The 26,749-nt window shown below is 48.5% G+C and overlaps 1 protein-coding gene across 1 annotated transcript; it reads right to left on the reverse strand.

The window, feature by feature from the left end:
• Window positions 1-634: 634 nt before the first annotated feature.
• LOC121479993 (keratin, type II cytoskeletal 73) lies at window positions 635-10,774 on the reverse strand. The gene is made up of 9 exons (XM_041736197.1): window positions 10,328-10,774; window positions 8,672-8,886; window positions 7,836-7,896; window positions 7,091-7,186; window positions 6,231-6,395; window positions 3,593-3,718; window positions 2,980-3,200; window positions 2,017-2,051; window positions 635-1,280 (listed from the first exon to the last, which is right to left on the reverse strand). The coding sequence occupies exons 1-9, from the start codon at window positions 10,772-10,774 to the stop codon at window positions 1,024-1,026; spliced, it is 1,623 nt and encodes a 540-aa protein (XP_041592131.1). The 3' UTR covers window positions 635-1,023.
• Between the last annotated feature and the right edge of the window lie 15,975 nt (window positions 10,775-26,749).

Consider the following 26,749-nt stretch of genomic DNA (forward strand, 5'->3'; position numbering starts at 1 on the left):
ACTCAGACATCCACTTCACCACAGACCAAGGGGACATGGCTTGCTACTTTAGAGACTCTACTTGGGCCTTTTCCCAGGGAACAGTACATAGCCGTAGCTTGAGCCCCAAGCTTTCCAGAACTGGCTTCCTGCTGCCTCTGCTCCAGCTTTGCATCCTGCCACGGGAAGTGGTGCCCCCCGCTCCCTGCCGATAATCTCCGTGCTGCGCAAGACTGAGACAGGCCTGCCTCAAGGGTGACCTGCTGGGGATGGGGTCAGAGCCGAATCCCGAGTCTCACAAAATCCAGGGCGATCCTGCGGTCCATGCAAGGATCTCTTTCCCTCAGATTAAAAGATGCTTTGGGGGTGCTGTGGAGCACCCCGGAGCTCGATGCCCCGGACTCTAGGTCATTGAGTCCACATATGGAAGAGGTGTGGCCTGAGGTGAGGATCCCTTCACCTTAGGAGAGAGAAGCAGCCTGGTCCTTCATGAGTTTTATTAAGTTTATTGGTGAGACACGGGAAGCAGGGAGATAAAGCCCGAACGAGACAAGGATGTACATACTGAGGGCACATCCCTTCATGAATGGGACCAACCCCAGGGCTACCCCCAGCCCTCCATACACGCAGGGGGCCCACAAGATATAACCCATCACCTGGCGTCTCACCCGTGGAGCATATGGTCAAATAACCTCCTAAGCCGGGGTGAGAAGGGGGTCCCCGCTGAGAGGAACCTTCCTCTGGGGGAGGCCTGCAGGCCGGGGCGAGGTCCAGGCCGTCATTGCTGGCAGCGCTGCAGGAAGGGGAGACTGAGGTGGGGGGTCTCTGGGTATGGACGCACAAGGATGGGCTGGAATCCCGATTCTAGATTAACAAACACTAAGGCGGGAGGTGGAGGAGAGGAATGTCAGTGGCGAAGAGAAGCAAGGAGGAGAGCAGGATAAATGTGAGACAGGAGTTTTCCCAGGGAAGGGCGTCCGGAGGAAAAGCAGGGCGAGGTGGACAGCTGGGAAATGGGCTGCTTCTTCTTCTTCTTTTTTTTTTTTATCTTGTGGTTTTCTTGGCGGGGGAGCTCAGAGCGGAGGTCTTCCCCTGGGGGTCCTTGAACTCGCTCGCACTCCCCAGCCTGGTTTTGGACTCCCCACGGGGGCTGCAGTTGCCACTGCCGGTGACACAGCCCCCGGACAGCACGCCGTAGCCCCCGGAGACCGAGCTGGGCCGGTAACCGTAGCTGCCAGCGCCGCCGAAACCGAAGCCGGCCCCGGTGCCCGCGGTGCCCGCCGGGGTGCTGCTGATGACCGCTGTGGGGGTGGACGGAGGAGCCGTAAGTGTGCGTGTCCCCAGCTGGGAGTGACCCCAAGTGCCCTCCGGCCTCCCAGCCGCAACCAGCACAGACGACTCCGTCTCAAGCGAACCCTTCAAGTCAGCTGCGGACTCTAATGGGCTCGGTGCCTGAGCAGCTCAAGCTCTGGAAACAATAGGCCAGATCCCCCGGGGTCCCCAGATCGGGCACCTCCTCATTCTTTGAACAAACAGGAGCAGCAAGAGCTTCCTCCCAGAGCATCACATAAGCCAATAGTTCTTGCATTTAACTTTAGAATACATTCCTAACTTTTTTTTTCAAAGGATCTCCTGATTGCTCAATTTAGGAAGGATTTGCTGGTGTGTCTGGAAGGAGCCCGGCATGCGCGCTGTGGAGCTAGCACGAATGGAGGGGTGCACAGCCAGCCGCGTGCAGGTCCCCCCTCCCGGCCAGGAGGTGGACTCAGGAGGCTCACGGCCTGCAGGAGAGCGTGGGCTGGGAGTTCCATCCCAGCAGAGGTGAGATTTCTGGGGAAGGGGCCCATGTGAAGGATCAGAATGTGATGGGAAGCTGGGATGTGATGGGAAGACGCAACGGGTCTTAGCAAGAAAGGCAGTTGTGGCCGTGGTGATCCCCCGGGCAAAGCCCAGGCTGCTCCCCGGCGCCTGGTGGCAGGCACCCACTTGTGTTCACTGACGGCCTACAAAGACCCCGCAGAGGCGTGAAATACTCACAGATGCTCACGGCGTTGGTGTATTCTCCAGACATCCTGTGCAGAGAGGAAAATGCAGGTGAACCTCAGCAGTCCAGCCTCCACGAGCCCCTTCAGCTGGCCAGAGGCCTCTGCTCACCCCCCTCCCGCCCCAGGCCACTCGTCCCACTTCCAAGATGTGCCAACTTGCAAACCTGGGGCCCCCCAACAACACCCCTCGGGGGCCCTCCTCTGGGTTTCTCTTTATCCCATTTCTTCATTCCTTCAAGGCTAGCACCAGAATAAATAAACACACGCGTGGAAATATCAGCATCGGAAGTTGCCCTTAAGGAATGAACTGTCTGGTTTTAGGACCAGTAACTTCTCCCCATGTGTCTCGGGGATACAGGGATGCTCCGTTAGAATGAGGTTTTCCACACTCCGATGCTTCGTGCACCACCCTTCCGATCGTTGCTATGAGCATGTATGGCTCACACTGTTATATATTTAGGACTTCTCATTGACTCTGCCTTTTATAACAAAAAAAAAAATGCGTTTTTCTTAAAAAGAAAATCACCAGGGTGAATAGAAAACCAACACTACCTGAACAGAAAAAGAAAGAACAAACAGCAATAAAAATAAATATAATGAAAATAAAACAACTTAAAATTTTTTTGCCTGGATATTGTTGTCTGCCAGAGGCTCTGAACCTGGGATCAACTGTCTCTTATCAATAATAAGGGTATTTGCAAGGTCAGAGCAGCTTAAAGACACACCAGCACCCCGCTGAGGCTTTCTCCCCGCTGTGGTCTGGAAAGTCACAGGCCTTCCGTACAGGAGTTGCTATCTCAGTAACTGACCGGATGCCCTTTAAAGCTATGTTTCTGGGTGACCTCAAACGTATCTTCAGGCCCTGCAGCAACCCTCCCACACTCTGGGAAACTGAGTCAGAAGATACCAAAAGTTCTTCCAGCTGTAAGCTTCTAAGACCCCTCCCATGACCCACCTGCACTCCTCGCCCTCCAGCAGCTTGCGGTAGGTGGCGATCTCGATGTCCAGGGACAGCTTCGTGCTCATGAGCTCCTGGTACTCGCGCAGCATCCGGGCCAGCTCCTCCTTGGCCTGGTGCAGGGCGGCCTCCAGCTCGTCCAGCTTGGCCTGGGCGTCCTTCAGGGCACAGTCGCCCCGCTGCTCGGCGTCGGCGATGGCCGTCTCCAGGTTGGAGCACTGAGGGGGCAGGAGGTAGCATTTTCCCCTGAGTTCTAGGGCCCTCTGGGCCTCACTTCACCCCTCACCCCAACATGCTCACTGTGGTCGGACCCTCCTCAGTCTGGCCCCACTTCCTAAAGCAAAGCCACATCCATGGGGATGGAGTCACATGAGTCAACATGAGTCAGGGAGGATTGTTACTCTCAGCTACTTGGGTTCTGAAAGACTCTTCCAGTTGTTCCAGACTTCAGATGGGAGGTAAGGGTGGGGGTGAGATCAGGGGCTCCACTGGAGAACGTGGGCTCTGAGACGGAGGACCAAGAGTGAGAGAGGGGCCCAGGGGAGTTACGTGGGCTAGGCAGCGCGCTCCTCCCTTGCGAATGAGCCAGGACGCCCCGAAGCCCCCTCACCTGCTTCTTCACACTCTCAATCTCCGAGCGCAGCCTTTGGATAAGGCGAGTCAGTTCGGAGATCTCGTTCTTGGTATGTTTGAGGTCATCTCCATGCCGACCGGCCGCTAGCTGGAGCTCCTGGAACTAGGGGGACAGGGACGAAGCAGAGACCTTGACTCAGGGCCTGGCTGAGCTCAGCCTGGCCGACTGTGCCTTTGTCTTCAGAGTGTGACAGAGGTGGGTGGGGGTCCCCTACTTCACCAGGCTGTCAACAGGCTCCCACTCAACCTTCTGCTCATTGGGTTTATTTGTTTGCATTAAGCACAGCTCTCTCACTGACGGCTAGACTTGGTCATAAGGACACATGAAAGCCTTCTACTCTCCACGTTGCCACTTCATAACACTCAACTCCAGGGATGATGCTCCTCCACCCATAGCCCTTCCAAGTCAAGGTCAAATTCAAACCATGAGCAGAGCAGCAAGGTGCTTGGAGGCTTGGCATCCACCAGTCTCTCTAGATTTGTTTTCCATTGCCCCTGCCCTTCATCTACTTCTTTCTACACCTGTGCCAAACAGTTCCGTGTTCCCCAAATGCCCCTGTGCTCTCAAGTTTCTGAGTCTTTGCAAGAACTGCTACCTCCACCTGGAAAACCCTTCCCCATCCTTTTTTTTTCTTTTTCCTCAGCTAGTTCCAACTCAGCCAGGGCAGAGTCACTTCCTCCACGAGGCCTTCCTTGATCTCTCAGTTGGGCGTACTTCCGTTTCCATAGCTCCTGGCACCCCAGTCCATAGATCTTACCACATTGTACTACAAGTAGGCCTTTCTGTGTCTTTCCTATCAGACTTAGCATGACTGGATGGCAGGGACCTGTCTTCTCTGTGACTTCCTCCCCTTCATAGCTCACCTGGGCCCTAGGCTACAGGAAGTCTTTCTGGGCATGAAGAATAGTGTGTGTGTGTGTGTGTGTGTGTGTGTGTGTGTGTCATGGTGGTGATGGCGGATTCTGCTATTCCCCAACACCACTAGCCATGAATTTGAGGTCGTCTAAGTTTTGGGATCACGCCTGCCTTTGATGTCACCCAGCAAACAGTCAAAGAGTATTTTAGTTCTACCCCAAAATCTGGCTTAAGAGGAACTTGGAAAAGTGTGACATTCAGAACTCTGATGGCCGTGCACTGCTTCTCTATGTCCCTGGTGCTTGGCCTTGCAGGTTGTTATATCTGACCCTAACAAGGCCCTACATTTAGGATTCCTCTTAAAGATACCAGATCCCCTGGAAGGCAGAGCGGGGGGATTCTCACTATGCCTCTGTGCTTTATCTTTGGTGCTAATCTTGGGATGATAAACACTGGGGCAGGACAGGTGGTCTTTTCCTGCTTCTCTGTGAGGCTGTGTGAGCAGGATGGCCCTCCCTACACACCAACAGGGAGGGGGGCACTAACTTCCCCAGTTCTGACACCAAACGGTCTCCTTTTGAAGCAAATAGGAAAGCATCCTTCTCTGTTCTGCTCCCAGCCCACCCCAAACCCTCACTATAAATGCTTCTTACCAGAGTCGTGTCCTAATCTTTTGTCTAAACACCGTAAAATTGGCAGTCACCTAGATTCCAATCCAGCTCCATCGCTTACCAGCTAAGTGAGCTTGGCAAGTTACTGACACCCCCACCCTTTCAAAGGGGAATAATAATAATAAGACCTCATAATTCTATTGCTAGAACTAGAAACTCTGGTCAATAAGTGCTTACCTCCAGATGGAGACATGCAGGTGTGGATAACCCCGAACAGCAAATATTCCAAAAATTATGTCTGTGCAGACCTGCCTAATTCTTCTGGAAGGAGCCTGGGGTTAAGCACTAGCCACTGACAATCCAGAGTGGCTGGGCCACATGGCTGTCCCTGATCCCAGCTTGCCTCAGTCACATGTAGGGAAGTGGGAACTGGAGACTTGGGTATGAACTTGGGTTGGAACTTTTATCAAGAATCCTGGCTTTTGTTGTTGCCTGAACCTCGAAAGCCTCCCTTCCTCCCACCCCTGCTGGCCACATCCTTCTGTCCCTGTGGTGGCATGAAGGCAGGGGGAGGGACAACATAAGTCCTCAAGTGTGTGAATCTCCCCTGAGAAGGAACCCGATAAACAGCATAGAACAATTAGGAAGTTTCCATCTTGATCTGAGAAACCGAATTATCTAAAGAATTATTTCCCCACCCACGACCCATTAGAGGAGTTAAGATCTAAGGGACTCATACTCCCCCTTTATTCTTGCAGTTGGACTTGAATGAAAGGTAGGAATTACCTGATCTCAGATCACACTCAAGAGACCCCCTAATTTATTGTAATTAATGAGGAGTTGAGATGCTAACTACCCGTGTTTTCCTCCCTCTCAGACTCAGTTTAAAACCCTGTCTCCAGGAAGTCAGTCCTGACCTGCCCCACCTGGTCCCCTAACCTCTGTCTCCTCGGCATCCAGGACTCTGTGCCACATTCATTTGCACTCAGCTGTGGGTGTCCTTCGATGGCTGCCTCAGTCTAAGTGGGTCAGTCTAAGAGTTTCATCTTCTCCCTTTGGGCTTCCCCCAGTGACCAGGACAGTGCTGTGCTCCGAGTAAATGTGTGAGCCATGGCAGGCCATGGACTCTAGAGAGGTATGCAGCCCACCTTAGTCTGGTACAGCGCCTCAGCCTCAGCCTTGCTCTTCAAGGCGATCTCCTCATACTGAGCACGGACCTCAGCAATGATGCTGTCCAAGTTCAGGTCCCGATTGTTGTCCATGGACAGGATGACAGATGTGTCACTGATGTGGGACTGGATCTGAGCGATCTCCTACATGGGAAAGAAGGAGACATGAAATGCTTTTTGTGGGCAGAGGAAGGGGCCAAGGTGATGGCCCTTTCCTAGCATATCCCCCAGATTCTCCCAAATGGAGGCAAGCTGTATTCCCCAAAGCCCCCCAGCCCAAATGTCTCAATACCACATCTGAAAACTGTTGAATGAGTTTGAAGCAGTTAAGGAAGAAAATAGCTCATCTGTCTGTCCCTTGAGACAGGTCAGGAGTAAAGGAAGTAGTGGGGAAACAGCCCGGCCACCAAATAAGAGACACTGAGGACATGGGAGCTGACATATGTTTGGCCAATAGGCTCAGACCTGCAGCTAGATGGTCAGAGGCAGTAGGAAGGGTGTGAAGACTCCTCACCTCTACCCCTGGAGATTCTTGCTCAAGACCCAGGGAGACACTCAAGCGGTAGGGAAAAGACAGGGAAAAATGAGAATGTCCTTGGCTGAAGATCAGTGGGAACCTCATAAGGATCCACGACTTCCTGATGGAAGTAAGACCAGGACATCTGGAGGCCAGGCTGGGACCGATGGTGCACACATCATTTGGGGGCATCGGGATAGATGTCATGCGTGCCTTGGATCAACATGGCTGGAGATCTCCTGGGCTCTTAAAGGAATGAGTAACCAACCACTCATTCACACGTCTGTCCTTCCAGAAGACAGAGCTGGGGATGGAGCCTTACCCCCTCATACAGGCATTTGAAGAACTTGATTTCTCCATCCAGGGCATCCACCTTGGCCTGAAGCTCCACCTTGCTCATGTAAGCTGCATCCACATCCTAAAGGAATCCAAAGACCCCTGGCATTGCCATTCTTCAAGTCCAGACTGACCTCTCCCAGGAACTGGCATCTGAGCACCAACACTAAGACTGGCTAGCTGCCTCCAGGGAATGGTGTCGAGACCCAGAGGGCGGGAATATAACTTCCACCCAAGGTTCGCTGCGAGCCTCTAGAAGTCGTCTGCACCCATCCAAACTGGAACCGTGTTACTGCTTCTATTTCTTAAAGGGGGTATAGGAGAGAGCTCTACCTTGCACACGGGGCTCATTCTGCAGTCAGGGCCCAGGGCAGCCATGGCGCTTTGCCAGAGACAGGCAGAGTTGGAAGGCAAACGTGCAGCCCCGCTCAAAGCCTGTCCTGTTTCCCAAGCCAATGTGGACACAACCTGGGCACTGACTACCCATATCCGGGCTCCTGCCCATTCACAGCAAATATTAAGAGCTGACAAGGTGATATATTCTAGGGAAACATCAAGGTTTCCCAAGACGTCCCAAGCAGCACAACCCTCCGTCCTCCTCTGGCACTTGAGCTCCCAGCCTTCCTACAAGGAGCACAGACCTCAGTCTCCTCTCTGTTACCCACCCTGCCCTCCACACTCCCCCGCCTGGGTGACGGGGGGCCATGCACCAGCACCCCCCACCTCCTCACCTTCTTGAGCACCACAAATTCATTCTCGGCAGTTGTGCGCTTGTTAATCTCCTCCTCATACCTGCAGGAAAGCGTCACCTGAGTAATGTGCGTGTGTGTCCTCATCGTGAAAGCAGAGAATAGATGCCCACACTATGTACCTTTTAGCAGGTATTAGTCTGTATCTTTGCAAATCTGTCCAACTCACTAGGACTACTTGGCCAGTGCCATAGACAGGGCTTGAAAGCAACGTCTTCCCAAGCCAGGGGACCAGATGATTTGGGATTTGGGTTTCTCCTGATCCCTGGAGAGTAAGTTCGTTCTTCCTCTTCCCATGAAGTGTCCAAATCACAGGAACATGCTGCTGCCCCTTTCAGCCATGATTCTTGTGTCACTCCAGCTGCCTGACACTCGTGCTAATAACGTTACCCCATCTCGACACATGACTCTTAAGGAAGCCAGAACTATCCCCCAGGACAGGAAGAGGGGGCATTTCCCCAATGCCATGACCTGAGGGAGATGAGAGAAACTCCAGCTCCCTCCCCTGCTGGGTTGAGGTGGGGGGAGAATGGTTCCTTGGAACTTGGGGACCCACTGAGCAAGCTTAGGAGCTGAAAGGCTCTCTCCAGTGGGGAGCAGGAGGGAGTGCACCAAGGAGGTGGCCACTTGCCAGAACAGCCCTGCCGCTGCCTGAGAGACTGACTATCCACTGTCCAGACTGCCCGGCCACCCAGAGAGGGCCCTCATCTTGCCCAGGTAGGGGAACTCAGGATGGGCTACTCTCACCCAAGCCCAGTGCCTGCAGGGAAGGCCCAGCTCTAGCAGGCCAGTCAGCCTAGACGTGAGGTCCTGCCCACCTCTTCTTGTAGTCCTCCACCACGTCCCGCATGCTCCTCAGCTCCGAGTCCAGCCGCACCCTGTCCCCGGACAGCGTCTCCAGCTGCTTCCGCAGGTTGCTGATGTAGCCCTCCAGGATGGGCTCCAGATTGTTCTTGCAGTTGTTCACATCCAGCTGCTGCAGCAGCTCCCACTTGGTCTCCAGCACCTGGTTCTGCTGCTCCAGGAACCGCACCTGGGACCCAAATCAACAGGTACTCGGTCTATAGGGAGGCTGCGTGCTTTCCTTTCCTGGACAGTGGCTGTGTTGTCCTATGCTACGTTAGCTTACAGGGTAAGCCTCAGCCCTTGGAAAATATCCCCTGCCCCTGCCCAGGGCCCTTTGTCTGCCTGAGGCTCTCTTTCTGGGGACAGCCTCTAAGATCAGGCAAGGCCTCATCATCTTCATTTCCTGCTGCTCAGACCTGTCTCCTCCTCACCAGTCTAAGTCTGCCTGGGCCAGTGCCCACGGGCAGCCTGGGCCACCTCTCTGAGGCAAGTCCTTAGCCACCTGAGCTGGTCTGTCCTGGCCTTCACACTCCTGGGTGCCCCTGACCAGGGCCCGGTGTCTGGGCCTCCGTCGTGGCATCTACCAGCCCAGCCAGGGGCAGGCACTTAGCCGACTGGGGGTCTTGGGCCTTCCTATGTGGCTTTCATGTCTGACTCTCTGACTTCAGAGCATTTCTCCCCAGGGAACAACCAGTATTCCCAAGTTGCAGCCTGCAAATACCAAGCCATTCCCTTGCTCAAAACACTCTGGGGGTTCCACATCACCTGCAGGGTCGAACCCTTGCAATGTGCACACCCCCTCGTTCCCCTCTGTCACCGCTCACCTGACATTTGTGCAAAGCCAAGTTCTCCCCATTCTCCGAGCAAGTCTACCACACTACACGGGACGGCTCCCTCTCCCCAGGCCTCCTTTCCCCACCCCCGTCCACCCCCATTCATGCTCTGCTACCCCACTCACTGTCACCCTAGTGGGCTTCCCCTGCTCCCCTGTGCTCAGCAAGTCTCTATTTCCAAGGCCCTGCTACCTCTTTCTTCCTCAGGGGTTCTCAAACTCAAGGGGACATCACCCTCACCCAGGAACTCTAGGTCCCTAATGTGCATTTCTACGAGTGCCCAGGTGATCCTATGCTGCTAGTTCCAGGAGCACATTCGAAGACCACAGGGCTAGTGCCTCACTGATCCCCATCTGCCTCACCTTATATATCGGGTGTATTATATATAGGCTTTGAGTCTGGTTTTCAACCAGAATTTGAGCTGGTCTAGGTCCCAGGAGAGGAGAAATGGAGTCTCGTGGCTTTATAGATATCCTAGGCTGCCACGGAGCTCTCCTTTGTCCAGCTTCCAAGTTGCACAGACTTACTCTCCTACTTTTACCTTTGAAACCACTTGCCCTGCCTCCTGGAAACCTTCTCACACCAAGCTCCCTGGCTCTTCCTGCCCCTCTGACCACCCCCGATCCGTCAGCACTGATTTCAGGTCTGTCCAGTTTCTTTCCTGCTCTGTCCTCACTGTGTCTGCAGCCTGGGGAGTGTCCGGTTTTCCTCTGCTTCAGACAGGGAGGTCCCTGAGGGCAGTAAAGGCAGAGGAAGGAAGAGGCTCTAGGTTTGGCTTGCTCCAAAAAGTCCCACCTTGTCGATGAAGGAGGCGAACTTGTTGTTCAGAGCCTTGATCTGCTCCCGCTCCTGGGTGCGCACTTTCTGGATCTCGGGGTCCAGCTCCACGTTGAGGGGGGCTAGGAGGTTCTTGTTGACGGTGACCTGATGGATGCCCCCCGGAGGGCACACGGACGGGCACACGGGCCCCAGGGCCACGCTGCCAAACATGCTCCCAGCAAAGCCACTGGCCCGGCCACGACCAAACCCATAGCCACCCACCCGCCCACTGCCGCTGGCCATGTTGAGGGAGATGCTCCTGGTGCCCCCCAGGCTGTAGAGGCTCCGGCTTCCAAAGCCTCCACTGAGCCCTTTGCCCCCTGCCCGGTAGGAGGATGAGCTGCCCCCGGAGAGCACTGCCGAGCAGCCGCTGAAGCCCCCCTTGGAGGCAGCTCCCGACTTGTAGGTGAATTGACGATTCATGCTGGGGAGGCCAGAGAGATGGAATAAGATGCTAACCCTTAGCTTAGATTCAATTGACCAGCCTACAATCACAGGCTCCCCCTTTATAGGTTCAGGAGGGAGCCACTGCCCTAATTTGTGGGTTTAGTTTGCCTGGGAGCAAGAAATCATTTTCTCCCAGCAAAATCAGAGACACCAGGTAAATAACTTGAAAACCTCCAAAATGCTGGGCTTGCAAGCCTTGCTCATGTAATTTGAGTCTTATCTAATTAACATGGGATAATTAGGCTGGCCAAATTATCCCTGGAAAGATCTTGGCTGAGAGATTTGTCACAGCCTCAATTGCCCTTCCGCAGGGAGTGGGGAGGCTGCATTGCAGGGCTGCAGAGGAAGACCTTTAATTGACAGCCTCATCTGTGAGAGATCTCAGGACTCTACCAGCATCAGATCAAGGACCCGGGCTAAACTGCTTTTATGTGGTTAGGAAAAGGCTCTGTAGACTGGCTTCCCAGGGCTCCTGGAGACAGGAATCCAGGGCCTCTGCTCTGCCCTCCCAGACGGCTCTTCTGCTCCCCTGTGCACCCGGGCTGCCCAGCACACACCAACTTCTTTGTTCTTGTGCTCTCCCACCACCTCTCCCTTGACCTTGAAATACCACCAGACATGATAGCCAACACTAGTATAGCACTTTACAGCATTGCAAGAGCTCCTTGCACACCAAAGCTTGCTTAATGCACTCTGTCAGCCTAGGGAGCAGTATGATAATCCACATTTCACAAAGGGGAAAACAGAGGCTCAGAGAGCTGAGGACAGCAAATATTTCACAAGCCCTCTTTTTGTATGAATCCCAGAGGATGCAAACACCCAATAAGATGAAGGCCTCAACATTGAGGTTCTCTGGGCTGGTCTTCTGACCCCACATACAGAGCAATGAAGGCTGTATTTGCCCATCTGTCCACTGACCTGTGCATTCTTTCATCCATCTTTCACTTAAGAGCCTTCTGTTAAGGGCTGACTCTGTCCCAGGTACTGTGCCAGTCTCTGGGGTCATAAACACAGAAGCCTAGCTCACAATTCTAAGAGGAAGGACAGACACTTGAATTTCATTAGAGCCTTGTCAACACCAAAGTATGTGACCCAAGTGTTTCACAGTTTCCAAATCCCAAATATATTCACCATACATAACACCCTTCACAAAAAGATGCAATTATTTCACCAGAGTGCTTGAATGAAGTTTGCCAATCTCACTTTTCTATTTCTGTCCAGAGATTGTAGCCCTATTCTGTATTCTGTATTATAATACAGCAGTATTTTATGCTTCTACTATAGAACAAAACATTTGCCAAATTCAACCTCCCCTGCTCTTTTTATACAAAACAGCTGTTTTCTAGTTAAGAGTAATCATTTTCTTAGATGGTCTCAATTTCACTACCAGCAACAACACTTGGCACAAAGGTTTTAGCTTTGCAATTTCTTCATCGGGCGTGATGAATGAAGATCAACAAAGCTGTGTTGTGATGAGAATGCAGAGTGTTTCAGCCAGAATCACTCCCTAATTGACTCCTTTCAGCACACCAGCGTCAGGGTGAACATGATTCAGACCCATGTCTCAGCAAAACTACAGACTGCTGTCACAGGCCCTGAGATCACTCCCTAGAGCTGACAGTCAATGGTCACACTGTAAATGCCAACTCTGCAGTGCAGTTGTATGAATGCTAATGCACAGCCAGCCCTCACTCTGCAAGGCCTTCACTACCTCTTTCCCACCCCAGCCTTTCTTCCTTGTAAACCTGCCATATGGGCACCCCAGGAATCTTCTCTGGTCACATCTCAATCCAACTCTCCTCTCTGGCCAGCATCCCCAAAATGTACCTATTTTTGCTCTAATTCAATGTTTCCTGTGTTTTCAAGTGTGTGCCATTCTTCTCCAACAGGCAGAAAGTTTCCTAAAGATGAGACCCACACACTACCTTCCCTCTTCACTGCCCAGAACCACAGGAGGGAGGGACTCTCAGGAAGTCATGGAGGGACAAAAAGATTTTTTAGTGACCCTTGAAATCATTTCCTCTAAGGACAAGATCCTTGGTATCTGTCTTTAAAAATTCCCCTAAGTGGGCCCCTTATATTTCACATCTTGCCACTGCTTTTGCTAGGGGAAAATCTGATCTTCACCCAGTTGCTAAATCAGCCCCATTTCCCACCAAAGGCCAGTGCTGCCATTAGCCTTTGCTTAGGCCTCTAAGCAGGCATCTATGATGGGTTCAGCACACAGAAGGCAGGAAAGCAACCTCCCATCACACCCAGAAGCAATAAAATCATGCTGTAAAAGAATATTTAGTATTTGTCATCCAGGAAGTTGAAGTAAACCTACTTTTCCCTTCTTTTGACACTGCTTAGCAGAAGAAATAGCATGAACACTATTCTTCTACTTACTACAACTAAGAACCCAGATATTATATATAAAACAAACATAAGAAGACTCTGAAAGGTGGAGAGGAAAAGTCACACTGGCTTGGGATCTTAGGAATGACATGGTGGTGAGTTCCCTGGGTTTCCTATTTGTTTCATATATCCCAGACTTGGAGCAGACAAATGCAACAGCCTGGAGGGTACAGATTTTTCAGAAGCCCTACAGAAGTCTAACCTTTCCAGCCAAATATCCAGGAATGGGGAAACCTAGAAACAGAAAACTTATAGACAATAGCCACTCTACTCTAGCCAAACATTACAAAAAACACTGAGGTCCTTTACCCACCTACTCCAGCAAAGGTTGAGCAGGAAGCCTAGACTCACCAGATTATAATCAGGCACCCTGGGTGATGCCAGAGAAGGCCAAGGCAGAAGCTGGGACTTTTATCTGGGACAATTGGACCAGCCAATTGTCCCAGATCCATCCAACCACATGAGGAACTCTGACTTCCACTTCCACCTAGCAGTAACAGGGTGGCACCCAATCCTTTGCCCTATTAGGGCAATGTCAGAAGAAGATGGATAAAACAGAAGACTAAAATAAGATCCAGAGTCTTATAATAGCCAAAATTACAGGTTTTGATAAAAATTACTTATAATACCAAGAACAAGGAATATCTCAAACTGAATGAAAAAAGACAATCAATAGATACCAACACTGAGGTGACAAAGATGTCAGTATTATCTGATGAATATTTTGAAGCAGGCATGATAAAAATACTTCAGTAGCAATGAAGAGCATACTAAGCAGATGGAAAAATAGAAATCTCAAAAAGAAATAAAATATCAAGAAAAACCAAATGGAAGTTTTAGAATTGATAAATACAATAACCAAAGTAAAAACCTCAAAGGATAAGGTTAACAGTAGAATAAAAGGACCAGAGGAAAGACTCTGAACTATACGATAGAACAACAGAAATTACTCAATCTGAATAATAGAGAGAAAAATAGAATGAATGAGAGAAAGAAAGAAAGAATGAAAGAAGAAAGGAAAAGAAAGAAAAAAAGAAATGAACTGAGCATCAGAGACCTATGCAACTATAACAAAGTATCTTACGTCCATGTTATTGGAGTTTCATGAGAGAAGAAAAAGGACTGGCTGAAAAAGTACCCAAAGAAATAAGAACTGAAAATTTCCCAAAGGACATAAATCTAAACATTCAGGAAGCTGACAAATCCAAACAGAAAAAATTCCAGAACATCCACACCAATTCTGGTGTGGATATATCACAGTCAGAATTCTGAAAACTAAGGATGAATTAAAATTGTGAAAGTAAAAAAAGAGGAACAACACCTTACTTATAAAGGAAAGGATTTCAAAGGGTAGCCAAAGTCTCATTAGAAGCCACAGAAGTTATAAGGGACTGGCACAGTATTGTTCAAGTGCTTGAAGGCAAAAACAAAAAACAAACAAAAAAAAACCTGTCAACACGGTTTCCTATACCCAGCAAAATTATCCTTCAGGAATGAAGGGGAAACCCTAACACTCTTAGATGAATGAAAACTAGAAGCATTTGTTGTCAGCAGACCTACCTTAAAATGGTGAGAGGAAGTTCTGTAAACAGAAAGGACATGATAAAAGAAGAAACCTTGAAACATTGGGAAAAAGGAAAGAACATGGTAATAAAAAACAAGGGGAAATATAATAGACGTTCCCTCTCCTCTTGAATATTCTCTAACTGATGTTTGATTGTTGAAGCAAAAATTATAACACTGTGGTGGTTCTAAATGAGTTTAGGGGAAATATTTAAGAAATTATACCATAAAGGAGGAGGGTAAAGGGATGTAGAGAATAAGGGTTTCTTCACTTGCATGGTCAAATGGCAATAGCGGTAAACTGTTAATGTTCCTATGGCAGCCACCTAAAATGGTATACAAAGACATATGCTCAAAACCACTATACATATATCAAAATAGGCTCTTAAAAAAGGTTTAAGCAGCCACTGGAAAGCAGGAAAACAAGGAGAAATGAGAAACAGAATAGGTACCAAAATTAAATTACAGACTTATCCCTTAACATACTAAGAATTACATTAAATACGATCTAAATACATCTGTTAAAATACGGAGTTTGTCAGGGCTTATTAAAAACTTTTAAAAATAATAATAAAGATTTTAAAAATAAAGAATATTATCCCAAAAATAAAATAAGTAAAAATAAAAAAAAACATTAGCCATCTATATGCTATCCACAAAAAAATGACTCACTTCAAATATAATAATATATGCAGGTTAAAAGTAAAAGGGCAGAGAAAGATAGCATCATGCAAATATTAATTAAAAGAAAATAGGAGTGGCTATATTAACATCAGATAAAGTACCTTTCAGAGCAAAAAACCCTATGAAACACAGAGAAACATTATAAAATATAAAAGGCCTGATACACCAAGAAGACAGAGCAATGCTAATGTGTATACACCAAATGAAAGAGCTGCAAAATATGTGAAGCAAAAGCTGATAGAACCAAAAGAAGAAGTAGATGAATCTACAATTAGAGTTAGGGACTGCAATATTCCTCCCTCAACAATTGATAGAACCACTAGGAAAAAAAAAATCATCAAGGATATAAAAGATCTCACTGATGCTCTCACAACAGGATCTAATTGGCATTATAGAATTCCCAACAAAAAGCAGAATAAATATTCTTTTCATGTTAATGTGCTCAGAACAGTACCTGGCACATATTAAGTGCTGGATAAATGTTGCAAGATCGACCAACACTTATTGCAGATAACTTTTTACAGAAACTGAGACACAGAGAGGTTAAATTCCCCGGGCAAGAAGACCACACAGCTGGAAACTGGGAATGGAAGCCAGGCAGCCCACTGTAGAGCCCATGATTTAACTACAACTGCCTGAAATCTTTTTAAAACAACTCAGCCATATGATTCTCATTCAAAAGGTTTGGGATAGGGCCTGAGTTTATAGTTTCTTAAACTTCCTCACAATTTTTTTCTCCGGAGACTGAACCCACTCTCGGGGGTCTGCCTAAAAGGGCAGGTCAGGAGCACAATATGATTCAACTCACATCCCATTGTCCAGAATTTTGTTTCATAGCCACAGCTCTCTATAAAGGGGGTTTGAAAATGTTGCCCATAACTGAGTGGCCATAAACTCATCTGTAATTTCTATTTCTGTAGGAGAAGAGAAGAAAGGATATTGGGGGACAACTGGCAGGCTCAGGCACATTTTGTCTGCTAGTTGAGCACTCTTGACCCTGTATCACTCTACTGTTAAACACCATAGGATGGAGTCCGAATCGCTTGAGGTAACAAAGCAGCAGGATGACCAACCTGGGACCGAGTGGGTTCTCAGAACATAGGATGCTCAGATTTTGTTGTTTTTTGTTTGTTTGTTTGTTTTGGTTTTTGTTTGGATGCTCAGTTTTAAAACCAGGAATGTCCCAGGAAAACAGAACAAGCTAGTCACTCTGCCCAGAAAAGTCCTCATCAACCTCTCCTGCTACACCTCTCTCTCAGGTACACCAGACTATATTTCTGGGAGAGAGACTAAAGAGTCAGGCTTCTGTCAAGCTCTTTTTTTCTCAACAAATCTTTATTAATGACCTACTGTGTGCCAAGCACTGCTCCCATCTCCGGGAGATAGCCTTCTATCCCATCCCCCTGGCTAACTCTTCCTCAATGTTTAGGTTTTAGGGTTCAGTTTGAAGGCTCTTCATCAAGGAAGTTTTCCCCCATCCTACTAGTCTGGACCCTTGCTCCTGATAGGCACTTCCCCTAAACAGCACTTATATCCTTTACTCTGTACATTTTCTTTCCTGCCTTCCCAGTAGACATAGGTCTTGGCCATCTTTTTGTATTAGTGCCAAGGACAGAATCCACCATATAGTAGGTGTTCAATAAATGATTGTTGAATGAATGGATGGCTCTTTAGAAACCTAGGGCTTGCTCAGATGAGAAGCTATGCCCGTCCTCCCCCTGGTTGGCCATGTTCCCTCCTTTCAGCACTCCCAACAGCGCTCATGACAGGGAGCTGATGAGACCTCTCCTCCCAATCCCACACCGCTGGACTTCATGGGGTGCTATGCGAGGAACTACTTTCTGAGCCAAGCAGGAGACAAAGCAGCGGAGTTGCCCTTGTGAACTGAGCCCCCAGGCTGCTGCTTCCCACTCCACACCTGCTGGCCATGACCTGATAATAATTCTTGTAATGAGAATGATAATAAAACTATTATCCCTTAATTAGGCAGTAATGACACCAGCTTGGCTGCCAAGTAAGGCTGGAGGGCCTACAGTTAATTTTTTTTTTTAAAGCAGAAGCTTTTCAATAAGGTAGGGGAAGAAGGGCCATTTTTGCCCACTTTCCAAAGCGAAGTAAAAATAACATGCACTTCGGTCAGCCCAGGTAAGTGAACATGGGGGAGAGCAGAGGGTGAGCATGTGTTTGTATACCTATGTGTGTGTTACAGGATGGTGGCTGAGAAAGAGCAATACTCAGGACCCGTCTGGGTAATGCATATTTTTGAAAGTTTCCAAACAAGTAAGTTTCTGATGAAGTTTATTGGAAAGTATGGGTGGGGGGCAAAGAGTAGGAAGGTAGAAGGAGGCAGCTCTTCAAAAGAAAAAAATAGGATACACGATCTTCTCCTTAGATTGTAGGGCCCAGGGCTTCCACACCCCTTCTAGCCTAGCAGGTCACACTAGATAAGTGTTTTAAACTGGACTTTACCTGGAGTGTGATCCTAAGATATATTTGCTTCTATTATATTTTTATCCTCATCCTTGGGAAAGAGGAAACACATGAACTCAGCTGCTGTCACATGTACCTCCAGGTGATGATGCACACAGACTGTCTCAAAGGAGTGGGTCAGGTGGGCATGCCCACAGAGATCTTCCTCTCAGCTCCTCCCTTTGGTAGCTACCCTTTAGAGGTATAGAGGGGGGAAAGAATTTGTTTTGACCCAGAAGCCTGCCTCCAATTTGCAAAAAATTTAAAAATTAAAAGGTGGAGTACAGCCAGAGCGGGCATGACACTGTGAAACACTCAGATTGATGGACACCATGAAATCAGGGCCAGATTTTATTTTGCCTCTGAGAGGGAAACCTACAAGTTTCTGTGCCCTGAGCTGGAACCCTGGTTAATCATTGAACTGGACTCCTCATTTTCCACACCAAAGCTGGTATCTCCAGAATTCCCAACTTGAGGTCTGGACCCTCTAGAGCTCCTACTGCTCCCTCTAAACCCTGAGGCACCCGCAGATGCTACACTGGATCCTCTGAGGATGTTGCCTCCTCTTGCAGAGACTCTGCACCCTGGGCTGAAGCCAGATGCAACCAAACGAGAAGCAGAGACTGTCTTGACACTACAGCTATGGGGAGACAGAGAGGAAGGCTTCAGGGAGCTTTGGGCATCCCCATATACCTTCTACATCTCTGAACACCATCTCACACATAGCATTGAGGGGCATCTTCCTGAAGTGGTCCAAGGAGCAATGGCCATCAATGTTGTGCTCTCACCCCACCCATTCTTCTGGACCATGTCTCCACACCAGATTCAGGGGGTCCTGATGGCAAGATCTCTGCCTCCCCCACCTGGAGACAAGCATGAGATTCTAGACACAAAAGGACCCTTGACCTCCTCTGCTCAAAGCCCCTCCTGGTCTTGTGGCCTGCAGGACAAGACACAACCAGTGCAAGACTGCATAGCCATTGCCCACATAGTGAGGTCATGGCCATAGGTCCCCAGTCTCCTAGCTAAGAGCTCATCCCTCCTTATCTCAGGAAAGGTCATGGGTGACTCCTGACTTATCAGCAAAGGAGAACCCCTCATTACTCACAGCAGCTCACATTGTTGATGACTTCTCCAGATAGCCTGGTATCTAGAGATATCAGATATCCAAATAATCAGTAAATCTTCTAATGGGGGCTCAGAGGAGGATAATATCCTGAAAGAAGGATACCGTAGGTATGATTCATAAAATACGTAATTTAGTCTCACTCTGGAAAATGCCTGGGCTCCAGAGCTGCATCAGTTCCCACCTGGAGTAACAAGGGCAGCTGTCCTCAGTTTCCCCCGACCACAATCTTGACTTTCGGTGGGGTTATTGCCACTATTCCTGGGATCTCACAGCTGGTCCTCTCTCTCCAACCCCCTTATTGCTAGAGCCCCTCTCTACCCTTTCCCCAGCTTAGGCTCAAGCCAGCCATGCCTAGACTGAACAAAACTCAGGAAAACTCTTTTTCTTCTGTCTTTCTCAATGGCAGGGAAATCTCCCCACTTCGCCCTTTGGTCCACAGGTTCAGAGGGAAAGTTTGGAGGAGTTAGGGCCTCCAGCCTGCAGGGAAGGGACCTGCACTACTCACATGCACTCTGGAAATGGACCTTGACCAGATACCCCTCTTCGCCACCACTGACAAAGCTCAGGTGATGTTTCAGGAATAAATGAGTTAATTAATTGTCTATCACAGATGGAAAGGTGACACAGAGTCACCACCGATGGACACTCACACATTCTCTGCCCTCTGGGTCACCTCCCTGCTCTCTTCGCCCTCCAGCAACTAGTGGTAAGTGGTGATCTCCATGTCCAAGGCCAACCTGGCTCCCAGCAGCTCCCAGTAGTCACCTAGCAGCCAGGCCAGGTCCTCCTTGGCCTGCTACAGGGCGGCCTCCACCTCTGGGTATCTTTGAGGGCCGCCTCACCCTTCTGCTCTGCCCCCAGGACGGTGTCTTGCAGGGGGCAGTGCACTGCCAAGAGCCATCAGCAGATAGTAAGCGGGGCACAGAAGACCATTTACCTACCACCTTGCTGTACTTCTCTTTCTCCCACCTTCATAATTTATTATGGAACATATGCTAATATGGAAAAATAAAGAAATAAAATAATCTTTATTAACTCCATCCCCTCAAAAGCTACCACTGCCAAGTTGGTGCCCTACCTGTTTCGACATTGGTGATTTCCCCTTAAAGTCTCTGAAAGGCAGCGTTCAGCTCTGTGATCTCCATCTTAGTCACTTTGAGGTCATCACTCTTTCTTCCAACAGTGGCCTAGAGCTCCCGCCACTAGAGCCAGGAAAAGGCAGCAGTGAAAGGTAGCACCACAAGGAAAGCCTAACCCAGAGCAACTTGCCCCAGACCTCTAACCTTCACTCAACCAGGACTCGTGTGCCCTGCTTAGTCTGGTCATTGTGGTCGAAACCAACCCATAGAGGAGACACATTCCTATCTGCTGGGAAAGCAGGGTCTGGGTAAAGAAAGCAAACATTCCTACCCAGCATAGGTATGCAACTACTAAAGATCACAGAATCAAATTTGGGCAGGAATACACCTCTGATCTGTTCTTCCCAGCCAGACTCTGACAAGAGAGATAGCCAACAGGCAATCCACAGTAGGAAGAATGCAGCAACTATTTTATGTGTGGATCTGGAATCATTATTCCTGTTAAGAACTGCCTTCAACTATATTCCACTCAGGTGGGTATTGGGAAGATCAGGTTCCCTGAAGATGTGCCCCCACACATATGCAGGAAGGAAGGCAGTGGGAGAAGGTGCTGATAGAAGGAAGACAGCCTGGGTGACACACTGGCTACCATGATACATGGATTGAAGAGCTGGCTGTACAGGTTTGAAAGCTACTGTGGTATCTCTAAACTCATCTGGGTCTTCAGAATTAGGTCATCTCCCCCAACATAGAAATGGCAAGACCCCAGGAAGCCAGAGCCCTAGTAACTTCCAGTAATGGCTGAGCCAGAGACTTTCACAGGTTCCTTCCCCCCTAATCTCCAGGATAGGACATAAGAGGTCAGGTGGCCATATCAAACACAAGGCCAGGGAGCATGTCAATCCCTGTTGGCAGGAGTGGGGATCCTGTATGCTCTCTGGGCATAGCCCAGCACAGGACAGTTCTCCAGGTACAGGGTTGGCCTGGTACAGGGCCTTGGCTTCAACCTTGCTCTTCTGGGCAACCTCCTTGACTCTAGAAAGGATGCTATACAGGCTCAGATGCCAGCTGTTGTCCATTGGTGTCATTGACTGACTGCTGTCCCTGGGTCAGCTCCTGTGCAGCAGAACAGGAATAAGTCCTCTGGAAATGCTCAGTACCCACATTTAGGGGTTCCCAGAGCCATCTCACCAGCATCCATGCAGAAGCTCAAGGTTAGCCCCGAGGAAGCCTCTCTCTCTTTCTCAGTTTTCTAACCATCCCAAGAGCTCCCTGGGAGCTTAGACTCCAGACTAAGAGCAGCATAGAAGACCTAAATAACTCACGTTCCTGCTGCAGGGTGTCCACTTTGGCATTGAGGTCCACACTGACCAAGTAGGCACTGCCCACATCCTGAAAGAAAGGAGGCAGTGGGCCCAGGAGACTCAAGATTCCAGGGAGAGAGTGACATCAATAGGGTAGGCCCTGGGGGAGACTAACAGAGTGGGGACAATGCCAGGTGGATTCGATATCATTAAAAAGTTGAAAAACAGAAATTTGGAGCCAGAAATCAGGGTGGCCTTTATTCTTACTACTTCTTACAGTCTTGACCACAGCCCAGCGATGACTTTGCAGTTAGTAGGGGCCAGGGATGCTTCACAACTGGAAACTGAGCCAGGTAGAGAGCAGGCTGGAGACAGCACCAGAACCAAGACCTAGGGGACCTTCCTCAGCATCACAAAGTCCGTCTCAGCCTTTGTTCTGCTGTTGACCTCTACTTTGTATCTGCTGGCAGCTTGTGGATAAGGAGACTGTTATGTCTCAAGACATTCCCTTTTCTCTGCTTTCCTACACTCTGATTCACAAGAAGAAAAACAAACAGAAAAAGATCCCACAAGTTCCTAGAAAGAGAAACCAAGTCTATGCCCTAGCACTGCTCTCACACCAGACCCGGGAGCCACACATATTTTGGCCCAACACCAACTGTCCCACCTTCCCCCACCACTCACTTCTTCTTGTATTCCTGCATGCCATCCTGGATGATCTTCAGCTCTACTTCCTGCCTCATCTTTTCTGCTGTGGATCTGTCCACCTGCCTCTTGAGGTTGCCAACGTAGCTCTCAAAGTTGGGCTCCAGGCTGGCAGAGCGGGTGCTGACACCCAGCAGCAGCAACTCCCACCTTGTGTCCAGCACATGGTCCTGCTACTCCAGGAGCCACACCTGGAACCAGTAAATCCAAGGGCTCAGCCCCAGGGGACAACCACAGTGAGCTTGGGCCTGGCGAGAATGACAAGCAACTCCAATTAATATCAATTCTCAACATACTATTAAAGTGATTAGTTAGCCTTATTATTTGAAGAGGTTTTAGGCATATCTATACAGAGGTCCAGATTTCCTAACATAGGATAAGGTCTGGGCCTTTGAATTTTACCAAATTCCCTCCTTGATTTTTATTTGCACCAGAGTTTGAGAACCATTGGCCTGCATCTTTTGGGAGGAGGTGTCAGGAAGAGATTTATCAATGAGCCCCCCAAATAACTCACTCTTAGGATAATTCTTTTATCAAATAGCCAGCTACTTTATGTGGACAAAATGTCCCTTTTCCCATTCTTCTCTCTGTTTTCATGACATTGCAAGTGACAGTTGCAATAAATAACAAAAGAGAAGAATTCACTGATAATCAGAACCTTCAATTTGTTGAGTATCTTCTTGCTAAAGCTCATGAGACACTGTCCTCCTACAGTGAACCTCTGCCCCTACTCATCCCTCAACTCCTTCTCCCACCTCTTAGCCCAGCAGCTCTTGCCAGGCCATGAAGGAAGAGCAGAGTTTAATTTTATCTCAAGCTGGAGCTTCAATCAAGCAGGAGCCCCATATAATTTCCCACATTTTTCTCAGCTTTATAGAGGTATAATTGAGGTATAATAAATGGTAACATATTGGAAGTGTACAACATAATGATTTGATTTGCGTATATATTGTGAAAGAGCTCCCACAATTGAGTTAATGAACACATCTATACCTCATATGGTTATCTTTTGTGTGTGTGTGTATGTGTGTGTGTGAGAGAGAGAGAGAGAGAGAGACAGAAAGAGAGACAGAAACTTCTACTCTCTTAGCACATTTCAATTACACAATATAGTGTTATCAACTATAGCCATCAGGAAAGAACATAGCTACTTTTTTAAAAAAAAGATTTTATTTATTTATTTGGGAGAGAAAGAATGAGCATGAGTGGTGGGGAGGAGCAGAGGGAGAAGCAGACTTCCCACTGAGCAGGGAGTCAGTTGCAAGGCCCAATCCCAGGACCCTGGGATCATGACCTGAGCCAAAGGCAGATGTTTAACTGACTGAGCCACCCAGGTCCCCAAGAACATAGCTCCTTAGTACACTGTCTACAGTGGTAAGATGGTCCTAAATCCAGAGCTCTGGGCACATTCACCAATTCTACTGGCTTCTTCTTATTTTTCCTTCTTACTGGCTTCTCCTTATTTTTTTCCCAGCTCTGAGTCTATGCAATAGTGCTAGTCCATATTGCCCCTCCCTAAGAAGGAGCACCCTGAGAAGGGTTGGGTTGGGCAGAACTACAACATCCCTCCCAGACAATCTTGAGCATTCCTTTGGCACAAATTCAACGTGCGTCCTTCCTGCCCGCCTCACCTTCCCCAGGGCTACTCAGAGTAAGCCTCAATCCAAGGCTGCTCCAACAGCACACTGTTGGGTGCAGCTAGTGTAAGAAATCCAGCCTCCTTTTGGTGCTAGGACTAGATGAGATCTGAAGGTCAGGACTTCTCCAGGCTGCTCACCACTCTCAGCCTGGCCAACAGAATTTGAAACTCATCTGATCAAATCATCTGCATTGGACTCATGCTTCTTCTCCAGAGCCCATCTGTTGAACAACATCTGATTTTTGTGGTCTCTACTTACCGGCTTTGAGAGTGGGAATGCCAGTCTGCTGGAGAGAAACTCTGAGACCCAGAATCATGTGGCAACTTATGGGGAAGAAACCATTTGCCAAAGTCATGTGTCCACTTACAAGATACCCATTGGCCATTTTGACTTCTTTGAGACTGAACCTATCAGTCTGTTCTGATTTACTATACATGCAGAATAGATCGCTTTTATTTCTGGGTGAGACTGTGAAGCTCTAGTTTGACTTGGTGGTGACAGATAGCTGAGGGTCAGATCCAGTCTCCTAGGGAGGCTTGGAGAACATGAAAAATAAAGTGGGCGCCTTATACCGAGGGCCAATTTTAAGCGTCAGGGACTAGGCTAGTTGACCTCAGATAATCTAGACTTGCACTGTCCAATGTGGTAACCACTAGCCCACTTCCAGCCTAGACTAGGCTAGTTGACCTCAGATAATCTAGACTTGCACTGTCCAATGTGGTAACCACTAGCCCACTTCCATCCTGGAAGGTGGAAGCAAGGTGGAAGAAGACTCACCTTGTCGGCGAAGGAAGTGAAACTGTCATTGAGTTCCTTGATCTGCTGTCACTCCAACTGCTTCACCTCCTAGACCTCAGGGCCAATCTTCACATCTAGAGGCTCCAGCAAGCTTTGATTCATTACAACTTTTTGGATGCTCCCAAAGCAGACTGCTGGACATACAACCCCAGCCCCCTGAAACTACCCCCAAGGCCAAAGCTAACTCTACTGAGGCTGTCCACCCTATAGCTCCCCAGATTGTTGCCTTGGCCCAGACCTCCAGCTATACTGCCAGAGAAGCTCTTGCTCCCACCAAAACCAACAACACTCTGCTACTGTAACCTCCCGGCCTGGTGTGGCCTTGGCAGCAGCCACCACTCTTGTAGACCAACAGCGAGCTTTCTGCCCCTCTCCAGCACCCTCCCAGCAAGATGGCCAAGCCATTACCAAAGCTCCTCCTCTGACACCTTAAGGCATAGACCCGCCTGCTCATGGTGACACAAGGGGCATGCGTGACACTGAAGAGGTGGGAGGAGGCTGTCTCAATGTTTCTCTGCTAAGATGCAGAGGGATCCCCTCATATATCTCCTGCAGTCAGCAGATGGCCAAGGATTGTTCTTGGGTTTGACTCTCTTGAAGGTGAAAGTGACTGTCGCACGTGTTGAGGGCGACAACCGTCCAGGGATGAGGGCAAGGGAATGAGGAAAGAAAAAAGACATAGACAGAATGGGAGCAGGAGGGACATATGGCCGGATTCAGCCACAATGTCAACTTTATTTGTATTATTCACTCTTTTATAAAGCAGCGTTGTATAACAAGCAGGATATTTTAAGCTTAGTTCTCCAGACATGTCCTTTCACAATAGACAGCAACAGTATGCGCCCTTGAATAGATAGCAATAGCATACGTCCTTGAGCCACAAGCCTTTAACAACAAGGCTGGGACAGGTGGGCCATGGTTGGAAGAGTCAACAGAGAGCCATTGCTCGATCCATTAACCCCTTCCTGGCACGTGGCCCCCAACAAGTGACAAAACGAAACAGTACCATCTACTTGGGAACAGTATGTCAAATAATTATCATTTTTTAGCAGGGTTTTCATAGTATTATTTATCAACTATCTGAGACCTAGGCAGCACAAAGTGTGTAATTATATCCCAAAAGCTCTCAGATAAGATGTTTTCTGAGACACTGGTATTTCAACATTTTAAAATTTCTACCAGGGTGATATTGAAACTTGAGGTACATCTTCCAGAGGCGTTAGACAGTGACACTGATGAATTAGAAACCGATCTGGAAAGAATGGTGATTCAGAGAGACCCATTCAACAGAGTTTTCTATAGTTGGTGGAAGTTGCTTCTGCTTCTCTACTCCTCCCAACCAAATATGTGTGTGTGAGTGTGTGCGTGTGTTTCCAAAACAGATGTTCAATAAAGAATGGAAAATAGTTAAATAAACTATACCCATAAATGGAATATTATATAGATAATTTAAGTGATGGTTAGAAGTTTTGCAAAAACATTAATTTTTTTTCTATTTTATTGTTAACAGAGAAAAGGAGAAATCAAAACTGAATAATCAGTACAACCATGAAGTCCAAGGCACAGTAAAAGAATAAGATTGGAGATTGAGTCTGAGTGTAGCAACATATTTTTTAAGACTGACTGAAGCTAAATACTTTAGGAAAACATGTTCAAAATATTATACATCTATATCCAAGTGTCAACAATAATTATTTCATATAGTGGTTGATTCAAAATTGTTTTACCTTACTTTATTTCTAAGCTTGAAATAATGAGGAGATGTTATTTTTATAATACATGCAATCAAGTCCTGTAATGCTCCAAACCCCTCTTCAGGCAGATGAAATGGCTCTTCCTTTAGGAAATGCTCAGGCCAGCCAAGGACACTGATCCCTTCTTTTGGTCACCCCATAATTATGAGGGCAGCTGCCTGAGGGAAGTTTCCGGACTCAGACTCCTCTCACTCTCTATCATTCAGGCGGGAAAAATGAAGGTTACCACACTGACCAGTGGCCCCACCGCAGGCCCTTCATACTCCTCTTCCCTCTGAACCTGCAGGCCTGAGAGAAGTCCCCTGGCATCCCTGACCATTCACACATGCACTGGCTGGCCTCGGTGATGTCTCCCAGTTGGGCTCCTACTCCAGATCCAAGCTGAGAAGCTGAGATGTTTCCCTCACCCTATAATCCTGTACCCTCCCT

The sequence above is a fragment of the Vulpes lagopus genome, chromosome 21 (genome assembly GCF_018345385.1).
Source record: "Vulpes lagopus strain Blue_001 chromosome 21, ASM1834538v1, whole genome shotgun sequence".
In the NCBI taxonomy this organism is placed as follows: Eukaryota; Metazoa; Chordata; class Mammalia; order Carnivora; family Canidae; genus Vulpes; species Vulpes lagopus.

Bases quoted from the DNA above. Each gene is read 5' to 3' on its own strand.
- LOC121479993 (XM_041736197.1), bottom strand. From the start codon at position 10,774: ATGAATCGTCAATTCACCTACAAGTCGGGAGCTGCCTCCAAGGGGGGC. The intron at 2,052-2,979 runs GTGGGTCATGGG...CTCTCTGCACAG, and splicing joins CTGGAGGGCGAGGAGTGCAG to GATGTCTGGAGAATACACCA. The intron at 1,281-2,016 runs GTGAGTATTTCA...CCACCCCCACAG, and splicing joins CACCAACGCCGTGAGCATCT to CGGTCATCAGCAGCACCCCG.